Below are 17758 nucleotides of genomic sequence, written 5' to 3'. Positions count from 1 at the left end.
ATTTGTGAAAATGATTTTGGAAAACGAGAGAGGCGCGCAAACGGGTGAAAGATGATACAAGGAGAGGGGCGTGAGTAATTGGGTTTGATTAGTGAATGGAGGACAATTTATTTTTATTAAAATATTAATGCCATATGGGATTGGGTTCCACCTTAGTCAATTTTAAGTAGGTATATTTGTTTCAAATAAAGCAAAAGGTTATATTTGGACCCAAAGTATAACGAGAGGTATATTTGACCCTTTTCCGATAGTACAAGAGTATATTTGACCCTTTTCCGAATAATTAATATGATAATTGAAAGAAAGAAGCGAAGTCCCTCAAGGATCAAACTCCCTTCAAAACATAGCAAACATAAATTAAAGAAAACTAAAGAACCTATGGGTGTGTTCATGAAGGAATGTTTTCCAATTTTCTCATTTCTTTGGTCCCATTTCCCCTAAAAATGAAAAAAAAAAAAAAAAATAAGTCCACAATTAGCATTTCACTAACCCCCCAACCACCAAAGCCCAACAACTCCCACAATCCCACGCAACTCACCCCCCCAAAAAAAAACTTTTTTTTTGGGTTTTCTTACACCACTCATCACCCTCTCCCAACCCCCCCCACCCCCCACATCCCGTGGGACCCCCACCCCCTTCAAATTTTTTTCTTCTTGTAAAAAAGTTTTAAAAGTTTTTTTGTTTGGTCTTTTACACCACTCACCCCATGACAACCCCTCTCGGCCCCACCATTCCCTCCAAATTTTTTTTCAAAATTTTGGTTTTTTAAGACCTCCCCCAACCCCTCCCTCTCCCCACCACCCCACTACCCCCTCCCAAAAAAAAAAGAAAAGTTAAAAGTTTTCTTTTTTTTTTGGAAAGAAAAAGTTTAGGGGTCAAGTGTAGGGGGGTGGGTGAAGATGAAGTGGCAGAGTGGGGTGGGATTGGGGGCCGGGGGCGGGCTGTGGGGTATGGGGTTGAGGCATGGGTGGTATTTTCCGAAAAATGTTTTCTACCAACCAACCGAACATGAGAAAATAGGTAAGAAATTCACGTATTTTTCACTACCCAACCGAATATGAGAAAATAAGTAAAAATTCACTTATTTTTCAAGAATACATTTTTTCAGGAAAACATTTTCCTCCATACCAAACACACCCTATATGTTCTACGCGGCTTTGTCACGATCCAAATGTTGCACCTAAATTGTGATAGGACACCTGATAAGTCTACCTATTAGACGAAACTTTTAAACTAAATCATGCGGATAACATAGGAAAAGATACGAAAGAAATACTATTTAAATTATCCTAATATGTCGAACGTATAACAAAGTAAAGAAAGTCAATACATAGACCCCAACAAGATACACTGTCATGGAGTACTAGCTAGGGATGGGCGTTCGGTATTTGGTTCGATATTTTTAATGTTCGGATTCGATAATTTGGTAATCGGTAGTTCAGAGTAGATACCAAATACCTAACTTCCAAACTTCTGTTCGGTAATCGGTAAATCAAATTTCGGTTATGCACGTTATTCGGTAATACCGTATTGAAGTTGGACAACATAACTTGTAAACTAAAATTCCAAATCTTTCGGTCAATATACACCTACAAATCTAAGAGCACTCGGATAGCTTAATTCAGAGTCTTTCAATGTAAAAAGTGATCAACTAGCTGCTGATTACGTACTATATTTGACATATACGGCATAGTAATATATTTAATTAGTGCATCATACCATACATGTCTTTCTGGATAGTATCATCAAGATCAAAACGTTCTGACTATTTTAGCACTTTCATAGTTGTGATCTAGCAGAGATAAGACACCATAGACTTAGGCCCAAAATTTCGGTATTCGGTAATACCGAATTACCAAACGGTATAGTATCTCGTATCGATTACCGAAACCGAAAACCGTATTTTAAAATTTTTACTCCCGAATACCGTACGAAAAAACCGAATTACCGAAATCCCCGGTTCGGTTCGGTAATTCGATTTTCGGCATTTTATGCCCAGCCCTGGTACTAGCAAGTAAAGCTCATTCGAGATGCATCTCGATAAAGAAAAGTAAATAGACTGACATTAAATGATAGGAACTGAAGTCATCTCCACGGTCTAGTTGTGGCTCATCTCAACTAGATCAAACTGACTACTAGCTGAAGTCGCTGAGCAGCAATTGGATCTCCGCTACTAGACTCGCATATACGTAGTGATTGTGAGTCTAAAAGACCCAAGAAGATCTTCGACTCGCAACCTATGCTAGAGAAGCATTTAGAAACTGTTGATAGTGCGTACAATACGGCACGATAGGAATACAAGTATAGACATGGAATACAAGTAAATCAATTGAGCTGGAAGCATGAATACAACTAATGTACGTACAAACTACTATATCTGCTAGAATCGCAATGTGGCATATGATGCATGTCTAACCCGCCTGGCGCGGTGCATCAACCACATTTCTTATCCATCTACGATGTGTAAGTGCATGCCAGTCTGACCTGCCTGACGCTGTGCATCAACTTCACGTCTTACCCAATATTGTCTATATACGCTATCAGGCCCTATGATAACATCGTGCCCAAGCTGTGTGTTTACTAGCTATGTGACAACGTAGGCTAACCAACTAAACAAATGTCACAAGAAAATATATATTCAACAGATGGAATTAATGAGTGATAAGCAGGCTAAACAGCTAAGCAATATCACACCAAATTAAGAAATCTGCTAGAAGTATCAAACAATGTAAATACATAGGTTAGGATCCTTAGAATCTAATGTAGATACTTTTAAGCTACCGAACCATGCTCATGCCCGTCCACTCACTAGGAACAACACTAAATTCGTCTATTTACATACAGCATTACAAAATCACCTAAAAATTCACCATTCATTGTAGGAAATTTTAGTTAGAAGACTAAAATTCTTTAGTGTTTACGAACGAATATTTTCCTATTGAAATTCCAAACCGAGTTGCGAGGCATTATAACTAGAAAAATAATTACAAAAAACAAAACCTTAATCAAACAAAAAAATTGAGGTAAGCCACGTTGTGTAATTGTTACCAGAATATTCACGGACAATGAAAAAAGGCCTCTTTGCTTACCACCTAATTTGTGATGCCTACACATCGCTATTTTAATGCATAGATAATAAATTAATTCTCTTATTTAGATAGCAATATAATATTTTCTTATCTAACGTTCAATATTCTTGCAACAATAATACAAAAAAAACTTAACAAGAACAAGATTATACGAGAGAATTATTTTGTTAAGGAAAATAAAAATTATAAAGGGGGACAAGCGTGACACCCGAGCTTAGGAGGAAAGTCCAACATCAGCATAACACAGGAGAGGTGCTGGGTATATAAGTAAGCATGTCTTACCTCCTAGTGACGCGTTTTAAAGCCGTGCGGGCCTAGGCCCAAAGCAGACAATATTACTAGTGGGTTGCGATCTTACAAGAAGATATTTCAAATGATAAAATTTGTAAATAAAAATAAGATTATTTCACCCGAAATTGTATTTATTGCTTTGAAATTGGGCCTTAGGATGCGGTCCAGACCAGCCAGTTGTTGGTCATATTTTTGTAAAAATTTCATGGGGTGCCCTAGTTTGGTCGCCCCATTTAACTGGTATCCGCCTTATGTTTTATTTTGACAATTGATGATTGAGTTTTTATTCTTTATAATATATGGAACTTATGTATTGAGCTTATTCAGAGTAGATTTGAGTGTTCAATTGTGTGTTGAATTGTTGAAATTCGAAGAACAATTTTTTTTTTTTTTGGAAAGAAACTTTCAGACATACATGCCTGGAATTTTAGCCAATTTTTACATGAACTTCAGTCATGTACGACTGAAGTTTAAGCATACATGAAAGACCAGATACACATGACACAGGCGAAAACGTCTGACATTTGGCCTTCACAAGGCCACACTCCAGATGCGAATGTCTGAAGTTGTCAAATTCAAATGCGACTGTCCGAAGTTGTGTCTGAAGTGGATAAACTTGCAAACAAATTTCAATTCTGGATTAACATTAAAGGGAGACTCCAAAAGCGGGCATTTGTGTACTTCGCTCCATATTTTTAGTTTTGGAAAAACTTAAACAACAGAGAGATTTCCGATCTTTTTTAACACCCTTGTTGTTGAGCTATCATTCTCGAATGTGTCAAGGGTGTCCAAGATTAACTACTTTTATTCATTAAAAATAATATTTGACTTATATATGCAATATAGTTTTCAAGGATGGGTGTTCCACTGACCAGCCTTCCACCATTGTAGCTCTGCCACTGAATGTAGCAAAGGCAAAAAATATCACGTGACATTTTCCCATATGCCTAAATATCAGTGAGCAGAGTTACTTGATGCATATGTTGATGGATAGTATCAGGTATCCAGTCAATTAGTCGAGATAGACAAAAATGACGCAACACCATTGTTATTAAAGTACAAAGAACGGCAAAAATACCCCTGGTTTATTGAAATCAGAATAAAATTGTCTTTTATTTTGTTTTTGGTCCAAAATGCCCTTGAATTTTATGAAAATAGGATAAATTGTCACAGTCGTTAGTAAACTAACCCATAATGCCCTATTTCGTTGTGCCCTCCAAGTCTCCACGTATCCCCTCTTAAAACTTATTTCTTTGAATTCCACACTTAAAACAAAAAGCCACCCAACTTATTTTTTATTTATTGTGTTTTCTCCTTCATATGAAAGATGTACATTTTTGTTGAGAACATATGCATGTGACTTAATTGTTACTCCTATTAAGTTGGATAAAATTCACGGAAAAAATTGAATTAAAACTCAACAAAAAGAAAGGTTGATTTCCTTCTATCTATCTGTGTCGTTTTTTGGAGGACGGAGTTATTTGATACCCGCATTAGTGGAAGATAGCATATACTCATGAAATAGTTAAGTTGCGCGCAAATTGATATTTTCGACTAGCATAGATGAAAATTGTTGAAGGACAACCACATTAATTTACGGATTCACATAAGTTATTCGATATATGACTGAATTCACAACTACAGTATCAAAGCAGATAACAATGTTCCCCAAGGGGCAATGGATTCTGTGATTGACCTCATGCATGAATTGGTTGACCCGACTCTAGAGATACCCGATAATTACTATAAGGCAAAGAGATTGGTATCTAAGTTGGGACTCTCGTCGGTGAGAATTGATTGACACGTGAAAATGGATCGATGTTATACTATAATGATGACGTCGATCTAGAATCTTGTAAGTTTTGTGGTAGTGAACGGTTTAGGGATACACGTAGCGGGAAGAGAGTGGTTGTTAAGGCGATGCATTATTTACCTCTAATACCAAGGTTAAAGAGGTTGTATGCATCTACGCTCACTCTCATACGAGATGACACGTTGAAAATAAAAGGCCACTTGCAAGTTATGTGTCATCCATCGGATGGCGAGGCTGAAGCATTTTTGATAGAACTCTATCCGGACTTTGCACTCGAACCACGTAATGTTAGGGTAGGGTTTATGTTCTCGACGGATTCACTCCGCATTCTCTTCTGTTTTGCTCCATATTCTTGTTGTCTTCAGGTTTATAACACCGTATAATCTTCCCCTACGTGTATGACTAGTTCATATATATTCCTTAATTGCATTATTCCCGCCCGCGTAATCCAAAAGTCTTGATTGATGTGTACTTGTAACCTTTGGTTGATGATGAAACAAAGCAGTTGTGGTTGGAGGGGTTGAGACATATGACATTTCCGTAAGTCGAATTTTAATTTGAGGGCCGCTTTAATGTGGACTATTAATGATTTTCCCCGCGTATGGGATGTTGTCCGGGTGGATAATGACGGAAAGTTATCGTGTCCCTCACCGCATGGAAAATACTAAGAGCCCGTTTGGATGGGCTTAAAAGCGCCTATAAGCCGGAAATAACTTATAAGCCAAAAAAAAAAAATTGGTGTAGTCCAACTTATTTTTTTTGGCTTATAAGTTGTTTTCAAATTTTATAAGCCGCTTTAGATAAGCTAAGCAAACGGATCCAATTAATTTTTTGGGCTTTATTTTAAGAACAAAATGGCTTTAAGCCAGCCAAACACTCAAAAAATTTGAAAATGACTTATAGGCAACTTATAAGCCAATCCAAACGGGCTCTAAGTCCTTCACTTTAAAAAACGACAAAAAAAAAATTTATGGTTTGATTGTCACCGTCGATTCTTGCCGATGGATCATCCCTTTAGGAGAATGAAAAATGCATTCAAGAATAAAACAATTGAACAAGATTGTCCACCTCCAATACCGTCCTATGAGAATATTTAGAGGTGGGTTCAACACCTCCCAAAAGTTACTTAGAAGAAGAAGTGCATATGATTCGATGGGTATGGGGTTTACCATAACCGGACAAAGCGAGCATATTTTGGGGAGTTGTCATATTGAAAGGATAATCTTCTACGCCATAATCTTGATGTCATGCACATTGAAAAAAATTACTTTGATAATTTGTTTAACACGGTGATGGATGCCATGGACAAGACGAAAGATAATGTTAAGGCTGTAATAGACTTGATTGAGTATTAGACTGAAAAGATTATGGTTGCAACCTAAACATAAGGTTCTTCAAGCTTAAGGCTAGCTATTCTTTCATAATGGAGCAGAAGCGAAAGATTTGTGAGTGGCTCCAGAACTTGAAGATGCCCAATGGCCATACATCAAATTTTGGATCACGTGTTGATATGGAGCAAGGCAGGATACATGGGATGAAAAGTCATGACTGTCACGTTTTCATGGAAACTTTACTCCCTATTGCATTTAGTGGCTTGCCTGAACGAATCTGGAAACCTATGTCAGAAATTAGTTTATTCTTCAAAGACTTGTGTTCCAGTACGTTGAGGGAGGATAACCTTTGTCGGATGCATCAGAATATTCCTGTTATCACAAACAAGTTGGAGAAAATTCTTCCACCGGGGTTCTTTGATGTGATGGAACATCTTCCAATTCACCTTGCATACGAAGCCCGGCTCGGAGGCCCAGTTCAATATAGGTGGATGTATCCCTTCGAGAGGTAATGAGTCAATTTTTTTTTTTTTGTTCCTATCTAATCTATTTTTAAAATTTTTTAAAAATACACCACGATATAAATGCAGGTCTATTGGTAAGTTAAAAAGGGCTATGAAGCAAAAATCGAAAGTGGAAGGCTCGATGTGCGAAGTTTATCTTGCCAACGAAACATCCCATTTTACGGTTTCTTACTACTTTGAACGATGTGGCTTGTTTGAGAAACAGCCTAATCGACAACGTGGTGGATGGAGGTGTGAATAACTCTTTGTTGAAGCCAATATCGATCTTCAATCGACCGTGTGATGGGTCCAAAAAACGTGAGAGACCATTGAATCAAATGGAGTATAAATCGGCCGACACATATCTTGTTAAATTGCCCGGAAGTTCAACCTTATTATGAGTAAGTTTACCAAAATTGCAAAATTTCATCATTTAAATTGAGAATAGGTGCTAATCTAAATTCTATTTTGTTGAACGGTCTCTTTGTGGAGATACATATGCCAATAACAGTTGTCAGATCCAATTTGGGACTTGGTTTAACAATTATGTAAGTTTTATATATAATTTTCTAACCCAATGTAGCAACATTACTAAGTTTTGAGTTCCAATATTTCTAACTTTCTAATACTTAACTTTTGATAGGTTTACAAGAATCCGTGTGGTTTTCATGAACAATTTTTGATGGACTTATCTTGGGGACCAACTAGTCCATTGTATGGACAAATATGTTGTTAATGGTTTCAAATTTAATACCCAAGAGCGTGCTAACCATGAAAACTAATAACAAAGTATGTCTTGATGGTGTTGATTATTTTGGTGTAATTGAAGATATCTTAGAGTTAGATTATTCGTCGTCTCTCAAAAGATTGTTCTTTCTGCATGTAATCGGTTTGATCCAACCCCAAAAAAGAGGTACGGGTACTACAGAGAGTGCAATATAATTGAAGTAAAGCACAAGCGGAGAGGCATGCAAGTTACGATCCTTTCATCATTGCACACAATGTTAAGTGTACTATGTCCCTTATCCATTAAGACAGGATAAGTCCGATTGGGCGGGTGGTTATTAAAACCAAGCCGGTTGGTCGTGTGGAAGTTGAGAAACGATTTACTGCCGCCTTACCGACGACACATCACATGTTAACCAAGTAGTCGACTCGAATTAGAAACCGAACCGGAGCATCCAAAACATATATTAGAAAAGCTGATGTAGCATAAGTTACTCATTTTAAGTAAGAAAATGATGAAATCGAAACAAGCGATGAGGAAGAATGGTCAGACGAGGAAGAAAATGATGAAAATTAGCTTGTATTTCATTTTAGAACTATTTAATATCTGTAGTTTTATTTAATTGATTGTAAGACTTATAAGTATCTGAATCTTAATTGAATGTAAGATTTATAAGTGTCTCATATTGTTTGGGTTTTTGGTTGGTATTTTATGTTTTGCAGATTTACTAACTTCAGTAGTTCAATGCTAATGTCATTTTGATGTTTTTTGTTTTGTGCATTAGTATTTACGATTAACATTTAATCTTTGTTTCATAATTTGATTGCGTACTTACTTATATTTATTTTGCACATAGCGGGGATAAAAAGGGTAGGGTGCTATTGCGAAAGCCCCAAAAAGTCAAAAGTTAAGGGTTTGTATATCTTGCCGTATGCGCATGTAGCTGTGTCCCTTTCGATTGGAGCTAGAGATCCGCGCCTTGCCTTCCACCACTGCCCTCCGATGTCGGGTGTTGCGGATGGGTTGTCATGGAGTCGGCTGACTAGCCATGTCACGGTGCCACCGTATTTTTGGCCTCGGTGCCCGCACGAGCCATACGCACGACGATCTCGGGGCCCCCCATCACACCTTTTCGACGATCCCACACGTCTCTCTCGAGTTTTATCATGTGTCACGGCGGCGGCTGGCCAGAGCGGTACTCGACAGCTACTCCTAGCCCGACCGTGTCCACGGCCCATCGACATCATCTACTCCACGTGTTGGGACGTCGGAGTGTGAAGAAAGTAGCTTTGATTAACGTCCCAAAAAAGGAGATCCTCCACAGGTTTTGAATTTTGATATGAATAGTCGTCTCATAATCGAGTCAGTTGGATACACGTAAGTTTATTTAATTTGCATAACTTATTTATTTTATTATAAGACGTCTAATTTTATAGCATCTAATAATCTTATTGTTTTAATGCAGCTTTCTATCCAGGCAAAGCAACTAAAAGGATTTCAAAGACGATCAAAGGACTCTATAGGCGCCGTTCCGTTTGGGGCAAGGTGCCGGTGGCAAAACCGAGATGTTTCTCGAGTTTAGGGTATTTAATATTTGTAGTAAAATACTATATGTTGATTGTTTATGGGATATTCCTTTAATATGCTCCTAATCAAATTAATTTCTTTGCGGACAAAGTGTTCTGCAGGCCAGGAATATCATGATTTAGTAGTGCGAACTTTGAGAAAAAAGCGTGCGAAAATACTTAGGGATGCGTTACTTGGAGCTCGTACATAATTGCGTGCGGCTGATTGGATCGAAGATGAATGGTGGAAGGACACCACCGGGCAACGGATCCGACTTTTTGGAAACGAAGTGAAAATGGGAAGGCCGCTAGAGCCTCGGTGAAGGGTGGATCGGCGCACACCAGCGGCGCCACGAGTCAAGTGGACTTGATAGAGCGACGGGTATGTCTCCTTCTTTAGCTTTGTCAAATGACATTTCTTATTCTTGTTGGTTCAAATTTATGGAATCATTTTGGTTCTTTATTTTTTGGAACTCGTTTTGGTTATTTATTTTTTGGAATCGTTTTGGTGATTTTGTTGGATCGTGTTGGTTCGGTTATTTGGGATCGTTTTAGTTCAATTTTGGGATGGTTTTAGTTATTTTGTTGATCGTTTTGGATCGATTTTTGGGATCGTTTTTTGAATCGGTTTGGGGTTTTTTATCTATTTTGGTCATTTTTTGATCGTGTTTTTTGGACGTTTTTTGGAATTTGTTTTGTGCGTTTTTTTCTAGACTATTTTTTTTGACTGTTTTTGGTCATTTTTTAATCAGGGAATGTTTTGGTCATTTTTTGACTCGTTTTTGAATGTTTTTTGGGTATTTTTGTGGACTGTTTTGTGCGGACTGTTTTTTTTTTTTTGGACTGTTTTTGGGGACTGTTTTTTTTTTGGACTATTTTTGTGGACTATTTTTTTAGCGCTGTTTTTTTTTTGTACTGTTTTTGGTCATTTTATTGTACTGTTTTTTGGCACTGTTTTTGTGGACTTTTTTTTTTTGGGACTGTTTTTTTTTTTTTTTTTTGACGCTTTTTTGCGGACTTTTGTCAGGACTTTTTTTTTTATCGTTTTTTGCGGACGCTTTTGCTACTTTTTTTAATTGTTAATTTTGATTTGTTTGTAGGAGCTCCAGGGTCGGCGGTACTCAAGATGAGATATTCAAGATTACTCACACGAGGAAGGAGAAGAACGGCGATGGTACAGGCCACGGGTTGAGCAAGATGGTCGAGCTAACTCGGGTAAGTCGTTAGTTAACAATAATAATATATTTTTTGTACTAAATTAGACTATTAACATTGTATCCTTTAATTTCGTAACGAATTTCAACAACACTGGGAGTTTCGAGCCCTTCCGGCCAAGTACCACGCATGATCGACGAGTTAATACAAAGAACAATGGATTGAAAAGGTCGCTCCCCCAACAAGGTGGAGACGCTTACGGGATGCCTAATCGAGCCTTTCGTCGATACCCGTCGCCTTGAAGCCGTAGGTGTTACTGATGATGGGATAGTTGATCCTAAGGAGTATGAAGCTATGAAGCATCAAGTTGACCTGCTAACAAGAACACTTAATTCCTCGGAGGCTAGGATGTCGGGTATGCAAGCCCAGATTAATAGTTTTCTTAATTCGCGGCCGTTTCCGATTCCCCCGTGTCCTCGGGACGCTCGTAGGTCACGCCCTCCCTAACCCCGACCTTCCCAAGTTAGACGACGTCGGTCACAAGCGACATAAATCATGCTCTTGTCGATGAGTCTAGTGGGGAGTATACGGATCATGTCTCTAACACCGAACATTGACCTTTTGATTAACGTGCTTTTGGATTCTAATTCGTTATGTTTAAATGATATGTATATTATGTTTAAGGGTTTGAATGTAGGTTTAATTTGAACTAGAAGTACTTTTAATTTTAAGATGTTTAAGTGTTTGAACGTAGTTTTATGATGTTTAACCTGCTTGAATGGACAATGTTTAAGTGTTTGTTTGAACATTGTTTATGGTTGTCGTGTTGAATTGTTGATGAATTGATACCGTTTTGGTTGATGAATTTGGTTATTTGAAAATTGGCGGGTGGGATGTCAAAAGCAGTGCAAATGCTAAAAATATTCATTTTTGACCACAAAATCGAAAATCGACCAGATATTTCACAATTTCGATCGTGGTCGAAATTGTACCTGTAAAAAATACAATTTCGACCACGTGTGGTCGAAATTTAGCAATATGGTTGCCAGATTTTAACCACATGTGGTCGAAATTGTGAAAATAATTTTTTTTTATATTTAAATATAAATAATTTTTTCGACCACACGTAGTCAAAAAAGTTAAATATATAATTTAATATAAAAATAATTTTCGACCACATGTGGTCGAAAATAATTTACCCTTAATTTCGGTAGAACGTGATTGCGACCACGTGTGGTCGAAAATTTCGACCACACGTGGCCGAAAAAAAATTTCGACCTACCGATTAGCGACCTACGCGTGTAATCGAAAAATTGGTCGAAATAAAGGCCTTTTCGACCTCATGTGATCGAAATTTTTGGTCAAAAATTTCAATTTTTTTAGTAGTGGTGGGTTCTTGCTAATTCTGAGTATGATATCGAATAACTTTGTCCTTTCAAAAATAGATAGATAAATGAAAAGAAATCATCGTATTTCGTGTTTTGCCTCTGTTGAACCTTGAATACTGATTTTATCTATGATTTTGTATCCAACTTATTCTGAGTAACAACTAAGTTACACATGTATAATCTGACTTTTTATGGGAAAGAAAGCTCAGGAACAAAAGGTATATATTTTTCAATGAAAGTGAAAGTACAAAAGATATAAAAAAAATAAAAAAATAAAAGAAGAAGTGGAGGAACTCTTTTTTGAAGGTGAAGACCATTACATCAGGAAATAAGTTTGTTTGTTTTTTTTTTTTTTTAAAAAAATATATGAGACAATGAAGAACCGTTGATGGGATATGGACATAATTTGGCCAGTTTACTACCAATAAGGGTATTTTTATATCATTTCTAATTGTTCATGAATATTTTTATACCAAAAAACAAACAAAAAGCATTTTTAGTTTATTTTCAACAGTTTAATAGCATTTTTAACCTTTTTCTCAGAAAAAAAAAAAGAGTATAAATACCCTCTCTTTTCAACTTGAACATTCTAAATACTTACATTCCGCATATAATATTGTTCCAATAATTAGTTATTCAATTTAATGCTTATCTATCAACCTATTGTTTAATTCTTTGCTATCAGAATATTATGAACGGAAAGGGACCAAAATTACCCCCCGAACTTTGGGAAATAATTCATCCAATGCTCTTCATTATCATTAATAATTATACCTTCTGTCAATTATATTATGGATCAATTATACCCTTACGTCTAACGGACGTAACGCGTGTCATCCTAACTTTCAAAATTATTTTCCCCTCAAATTATTATTTACACACTATAATAACCCAACCCGACCCGGATTCATTTTTTTCAGCCAAAAATATACGGATCCAACCGTATACCCTAAAACCATTTCCCCCCAAAACTCCCACACTTTCTCTTCAACCCGACCCTGAAACTTTCTTTCAAGTTACTGAAGATAAATGCTTGTCTCGAATTGGCTCTTCAAAGCATATTCATTGTAGACAGAAGCCAGTGAAGGAACAGTTACCTGAATTATAACATTGCATCAGTTTATATCCATTAAATAAGGCAACCAGGTGTAACGCCAAGAAAGTATGGCATGAAGTTGTGTCCAGTACAAGCGGCACTATATTGTGAACCACATATATTCTCTTAGGACACAAAAAAGAAAAAGAAAAAGAAAAGAAAGGGAACATGGTTTTGGGGTATACGGTTGAGTCCGTATATTTTTGGCTGAAAAAAATGAATTCGAGTGTCATTGAATTATTATAATGGATAAATAATAATTTGAAAAAATAATTTTGAAGTGCCTGGAATGAATAATATCGATCCATTGTATTAAGGAAGATAATTGATCCCATAAGATAACAAGAAGAAAGATAATCGAATTTACAAGATAACGGGGTATGATTTAATGAATTATTTTCCAAAATTGAAAGTTAATTTTCGCCCTTTTCCCTATTATGAAACACTAGTAGTGTAAAGGTGTATCCAACAAAACACCAAATTCCCATTTTTCCCCAAATTGTTCACGGATTTTCTCGGCATCTTGCCTAGACATTGTTGGAAATTCAAGAATGACCCTAAAACTTTTTTACAGTACAAATTTGGCTCTTCAGGTTTAAAGCCATTGTTTTTGCGCCCCCTTCCTATATTCACCTTTGTTTCACCATTGCTATTGTGGTCTTCTGAAGACCCACGTAACCTGTTTGTTAAAATGCCTCTTAGAAGCCAATGACCTCCAAAACAATATTTCATGAACTCTTCTTACTGTTATTATTATCTTTACTCGAAATGGTAAAGCCCCTTAAACCCATATTTCTCTATTCCTTAAAAAACCCACATCACAGTAGCAAATTCAGGCATTTTTCTTATCTGGGTTGTCTTCAATTTACATCAAAACCTGATTTTTTTCAAGAAAACAACAACCCATCTTTCATTGTTTCTAAGGTATTAGAAATATTGTCTAATCCTAGGTTGCAATGGCAGACAAGTGTAGAGCTGAATTCATTGAGCTCAAAAATAAGACCCCGCCACGTGGCAAAACTAGTTGAGATTCATGAAAATACTGAAGTAGCATTAAGGTTTTTTTATTGGGTTTCTAAGAAGCATTTTTACAAACATGATATGAGCTGTTATGTTTCCATGTTGAATAGGCTCGTTTTTGATAAGAAATTTGGACCTGCTGATCATGTGAGGATCTTGATGATCAAATGTTGTAGAAATGAGGATGAAATGAAATGGGTTGTTGAGTATTTAAGTGAACTTGGAAGAAAAGGTTTTGGGTATAGTTTGTATAGCTTTAATTCTTTGTTGATTCAGTTAGGTAAGTTTGAGATGGTTGAGGCAGCTAAGAATGCTTATCAAGAAATCATGAGCAGTGGGATCGAGCCGAGTTTACTGACTTTTAACACCATGATAAACATATTGTGCAAGAAGGGGAGAGTTGAGGAGGCTAAGTTGATAATGAGTCATATTTATCAGCGTGAATTGAGTCCCGATGTATTCACGTATACATCTTTGATTTTGGGGCATTGTAGGAAAAGGGACTTGGATGCAGCATTTGTGGTATTTGATCGGATGGTTCAGGACGGAATAGATCCGAATGCAGCAACTTATACTACTCTTATAAATGGACTTTGCACGGAGGAGAGAGTCGATGAGGCTATGGATATGCTTGATGAGATGATTGAGAAAGGTATTGAACCTACTATTTATACGTACACAGTTCCAATTAGTTCCTTCTGTGCACTTGGACGTGAGAAGGAGGCAATTGATCTTGTAATGAGCATGAGAAAGAGGGGTTGTGAACCGAATGTGCAGACATATACAGCTCTAATTAGTGGGCTGTCTCAATCTGGACTCCTTGAAGTAGCGATCGGATTGTACCACAACATGTTGAGAAAAGGTTTGCTCCCAACTATGGTTACATTCAATATATTGATAACTGAATTATGCGGAGCAAGAAAAGTAGATAGAGCTTTCAGAATTTTCCGTTTGATTGAAGCACATGGATACAAACCCAACACTATAACTTACAATGCACTGATCCATGGATTATGCTTGGTTGGGAATATTGGAAGGGCAATGGTTCTACTAAGTGAGATGCTAAAGGTGGGTCCGGCTCCAACAGTGATTACTTATAATACCCTCATTAATGGATACCTTAAACGGGGATTTCTCGACAATGCTATGAGACTGCTGGATTTGATGAAGAATAATGGATGTAAAGCCGATGAATGGACATATGCAGAACTTATTTCTGGTTTCTGCAAGAGGGGCAAGCTTGATTCGGCTTCAGCTCTCTTCCAGGAAATGATAAAGCATGGTTTAAGTCCAAACCAGGTCAACTATACAGCTTTAATTGATGGTCTTTCCAAGGAAGAGAAAGTGGATGATGCGCTTGCATTGCTTAAAAAAGGATGGAAGAGAGTGGTGCAGTCCAGGCATAGAAACTTACAATGCTATCATAAATGGTTTGTCCAAACAAAATAGACTTTTGGAAGCAGAGAGACTATGTAATAAGATTGCAGAAAGCAGACTGCTCCCAAATGTCATCACCTACTCTACTTTGATTGATGGTCTTTGTAGGAATGGTGGGACTCGTCTTGCATTTAAGATTTTCCATGATATGGAGAGAAGAAATTGCATACCAAACCTGTACACTTACAGTTCGCTAATCTACGGTTTATGTCTTGAAGGCCAGGCTGATAATGCAGAGAGCTTACTCAGAGAAATGGAGACAAAGGGTTAGCTCCTGATTTAGTGACGTATACTTCACTAATTGATGGTTTTGTAGCATTGGGTAGACTAGATCATGCATTTTTACTTCTTCGCCAGATGGTTGATAAGGGTTGTGAACCAAATTATAGAACCTTTGGTGTGTTGTTGAAAGGATTGCAAAAGGAGCATCAATTTATTCCAGGGGAGGTTTCCGTTCTGCCTGAAAGAGTGTATAGTATCACAGCTAGCAAGAATGATGTTAGTTTTGAACTGCTATGTACTCTACTAGATAGAATGTCAAAAAATGGGTTGTGAGCCAAATGAAGGCACATATTGCACTTACTTTTTGGTCTGTCTAGAGAAGGTAAAACTTATGAGGCAGACCAGTTGATAGAACATATGGAAGAGAAAGGCTTCAGTCCTACTAGTGCAGTACATTGCTCTCGTAGTTTCTTATTGCAATAATTTGAAAGTGGATGCCGCTTTGGAAATATTTGATTCATTGGTTCAACAAGGTTTTCGACCTCCTTTGTCAATTTATCAATCACTCATTCGTGCTCTCTGTAGAAGTAGCCGCCTAAAAGAAGTTGAAGTGCTATTTGAAAACATGATTGGGAAACAGTGGAACAATGATGAGATTGTTTGGACCATCCTAATTGATGGTTTACTCAAGGAGAGAGAATCTGAATTGTGCATGAAGCTTCTTCATGTCATGGAATCCAAGAGCTACACTATTAATTTCCAGACGTATGTTATCTTGGCAAGAGAATTGTCCAAACTAGATGGTTAAATGATACGAGTCAAGTGATTTTTTTGAGATGCAGTTGATCAGCAGCTCCACAAAGCAGAAATAAGTGAGTTTATTTCTAATCTTGCAATAGCCTCTCATCTATGGTTTCCTCAACTACTCTCTCTATGACTCATTTTAGACCACAAGTGTTAAAAGTCTTCTTTTCTTTCTTAACTTCCATGCCAAGTCAAACACCCTCACATAAATTGGGACGGAGGGAGTAGTATACTGGAGATTCCAGTTTTGTTTCTTCTTCTCGATACATTTTGGAGTGGAGAAGTGGAAAACTATTGAAGGACTAGATGCATATCTTGTCTACTGGAGATTTCTTTTTCTTTTCCGCCTTATCTACCCATCTTGATGAGAAAAATGATGGTCTAGTGGGAAATGGTCCTAGGTCCTAGGGGTCTTACATAGTATCTTAAGCCAAAGGAAACTTGCAACAATTCATATTTTCATCTTGTTCTTAAATATCATGTGAGATTATTGTTGGCTTTTCAATTTAAGAACTTGGAAAACTGGGGAGTGATTTTGGCCGAGTTAAAGTGAATCTATGAACTAGTTATACCACTGATGGTTTATCCTGCAATGGATTCGAGACCAGTGCTTTCTGGATCCTTAAAACTTATCTGTGTATGTTGTTGTTGTTATATCTGTGTAATTTGAAAATGAAGTGTTCCTTTCTCAATAGTCAAAATCCCTATTGTGTTTGGACCTGATGCCCTTCCTTTATTTGGTTTCTACTTCTGCAGGTCAAGTTTAGAAATAGGATTAAAGCTTGCTTCAGAAATTTTGAGGTGTTCAACTGCAAAACCTGGTCGAATTTACTGTTCCTTTGTTTTCCGGGAACATGTGAACCCTAAACTCGTAAGTACATTCTTACTTAAGTAGGGAATGACGCCATCGGACGCAGAGCATATCAATCTTTGCACTATATTGACAATACCCATCATGGGAATCATAGAGCAGAAAATTTCTTTGGCATATTAAAGTTATTCCGTTTTGTCTTTTCTCAATTTTAACCTATCTATTCAAACTCAATCAAGAATCAATGCTCAGTTAGCTTTCCAGTGTGTGATCAATCCAAAAGGATATTTGGTATTTTACATTTAGCTCGCTTACTGTTTTGATAGTTCTTCTCTTCATTTCGTTCTAGATTTGGCATCTCGTGACTCATGCCAGAAATCTGATTGAAAATGAAAGCATCAACTATTAATGTACAAATCCTAAAACGGGCCCGTGAGAAAGCAGTGAATACGAAGGAGATGGGTTTTCATTAAAAAAATAGGGTTTTGGGGCTTTTTTTTAAGAGT

The 17758-nt window shown here is 37.1% G+C and overlaps 2 protein-coding genes and 1 pseudogene across 2 annotated transcripts; all 3 read left to right on the top strand.

Annotated features, from left to right (window-relative positions):
* Positions 1-6587: 6587 nt before the first annotated feature.
* On the top strand, positions 6588-10546 carry LOC132038435 (uncharacterized). The gene is made up of 3 exons (XM_059429105.1): positions 6588-7032; positions 7115-7279; positions 10420-10546. The coding sequence occupies exons 1-3, from the start codon at positions 6617-6619 to the stop codon at positions 10544-10546; spliced, it is 708 nt and encodes a 235-aa protein (XP_059285088.1). The 5' UTR covers positions 6588-6616.
* Positions 10547-13623: 3077 nt separating this feature from the next.
* LOC132036037 (pentatricopeptide repeat-containing protein At5g65560-like) lies at positions 13624-15816 on the top strand (annotated as a pseudogene).
* On the top strand, positions 15773-17661 carry LOC132038434 (protein Rf1, mitochondrial-like). The gene is made up of 4 exons (XM_059429104.1): positions 15773-15932; positions 16129-16402; positions 17198-17312; positions 17602-17661. Exons 1-4 carry the CDS (start codon positions 15773-15775, stop codon positions 17659-17661), a joined length of 609 nt encoding a protein of 202 aa, XP_059285087.1.
* The last annotated feature ends 97 nt before the right edge of the window (positions 17662-17758 follow it).

The sequence above is a fragment of the Lycium ferocissimum genome, chromosome 11 (genome assembly GCF_029784015.1).
Source record: "Lycium ferocissimum isolate CSIRO_LF1 chromosome 11, AGI_CSIRO_Lferr_CH_V1, whole genome shotgun sequence".
Lineage (NCBI taxonomy): Eukaryota > Viridiplantae > Streptophyta > Magnoliopsida > Solanales > Solanaceae > Lycium > Lycium ferocissimum.
This window is presented reverse-complemented; position numbering and strand designations above follow the sequence as displayed.

Coding starts and splice junctions, on each gene's coding strand:
- LOC132038434 (XM_059429104.1), top strand. CDS start 15,773: ATGGTTGATAAGGGTTGTGAACCAAATTATAGAACCTTTGGTGTGTTG. Junction 15,933..16,128: donor TGTTAGTTTTGAACTGCTAT/GTACTCTACTAG, acceptor ATAATTTGAAAG/TGGATGCCGCTTTGGAAATA. Junction 16,403..17,197: donor TACACTATTAATTTCCAGAC/GTATGTTATCTT, acceptor CTACTTCTGCAG/GTCAAGTTTAGAAATAGGAT.
- LOC132038435 (XM_059429105.1), top strand. CDS start 6,617: ATGGAGCAGAAGCGAAAGATTTGTGAGTGGCTCCAGAACTTGAAGATG. Junction 7,033..7,114: donor TGGATGTATCCCTTCGAGAG/GTAATGAGTCAA, acceptor ATATAAATGCAG/GTCTATTGGTAAGTTAAAAA. Junction 7,280..10,419: donor CGACAACGTGGTGGATGGAG/GTGTGAATAACT, acceptor ATTTGTTTGTAG/GAGCTCCAGGGTCGGCGGTA.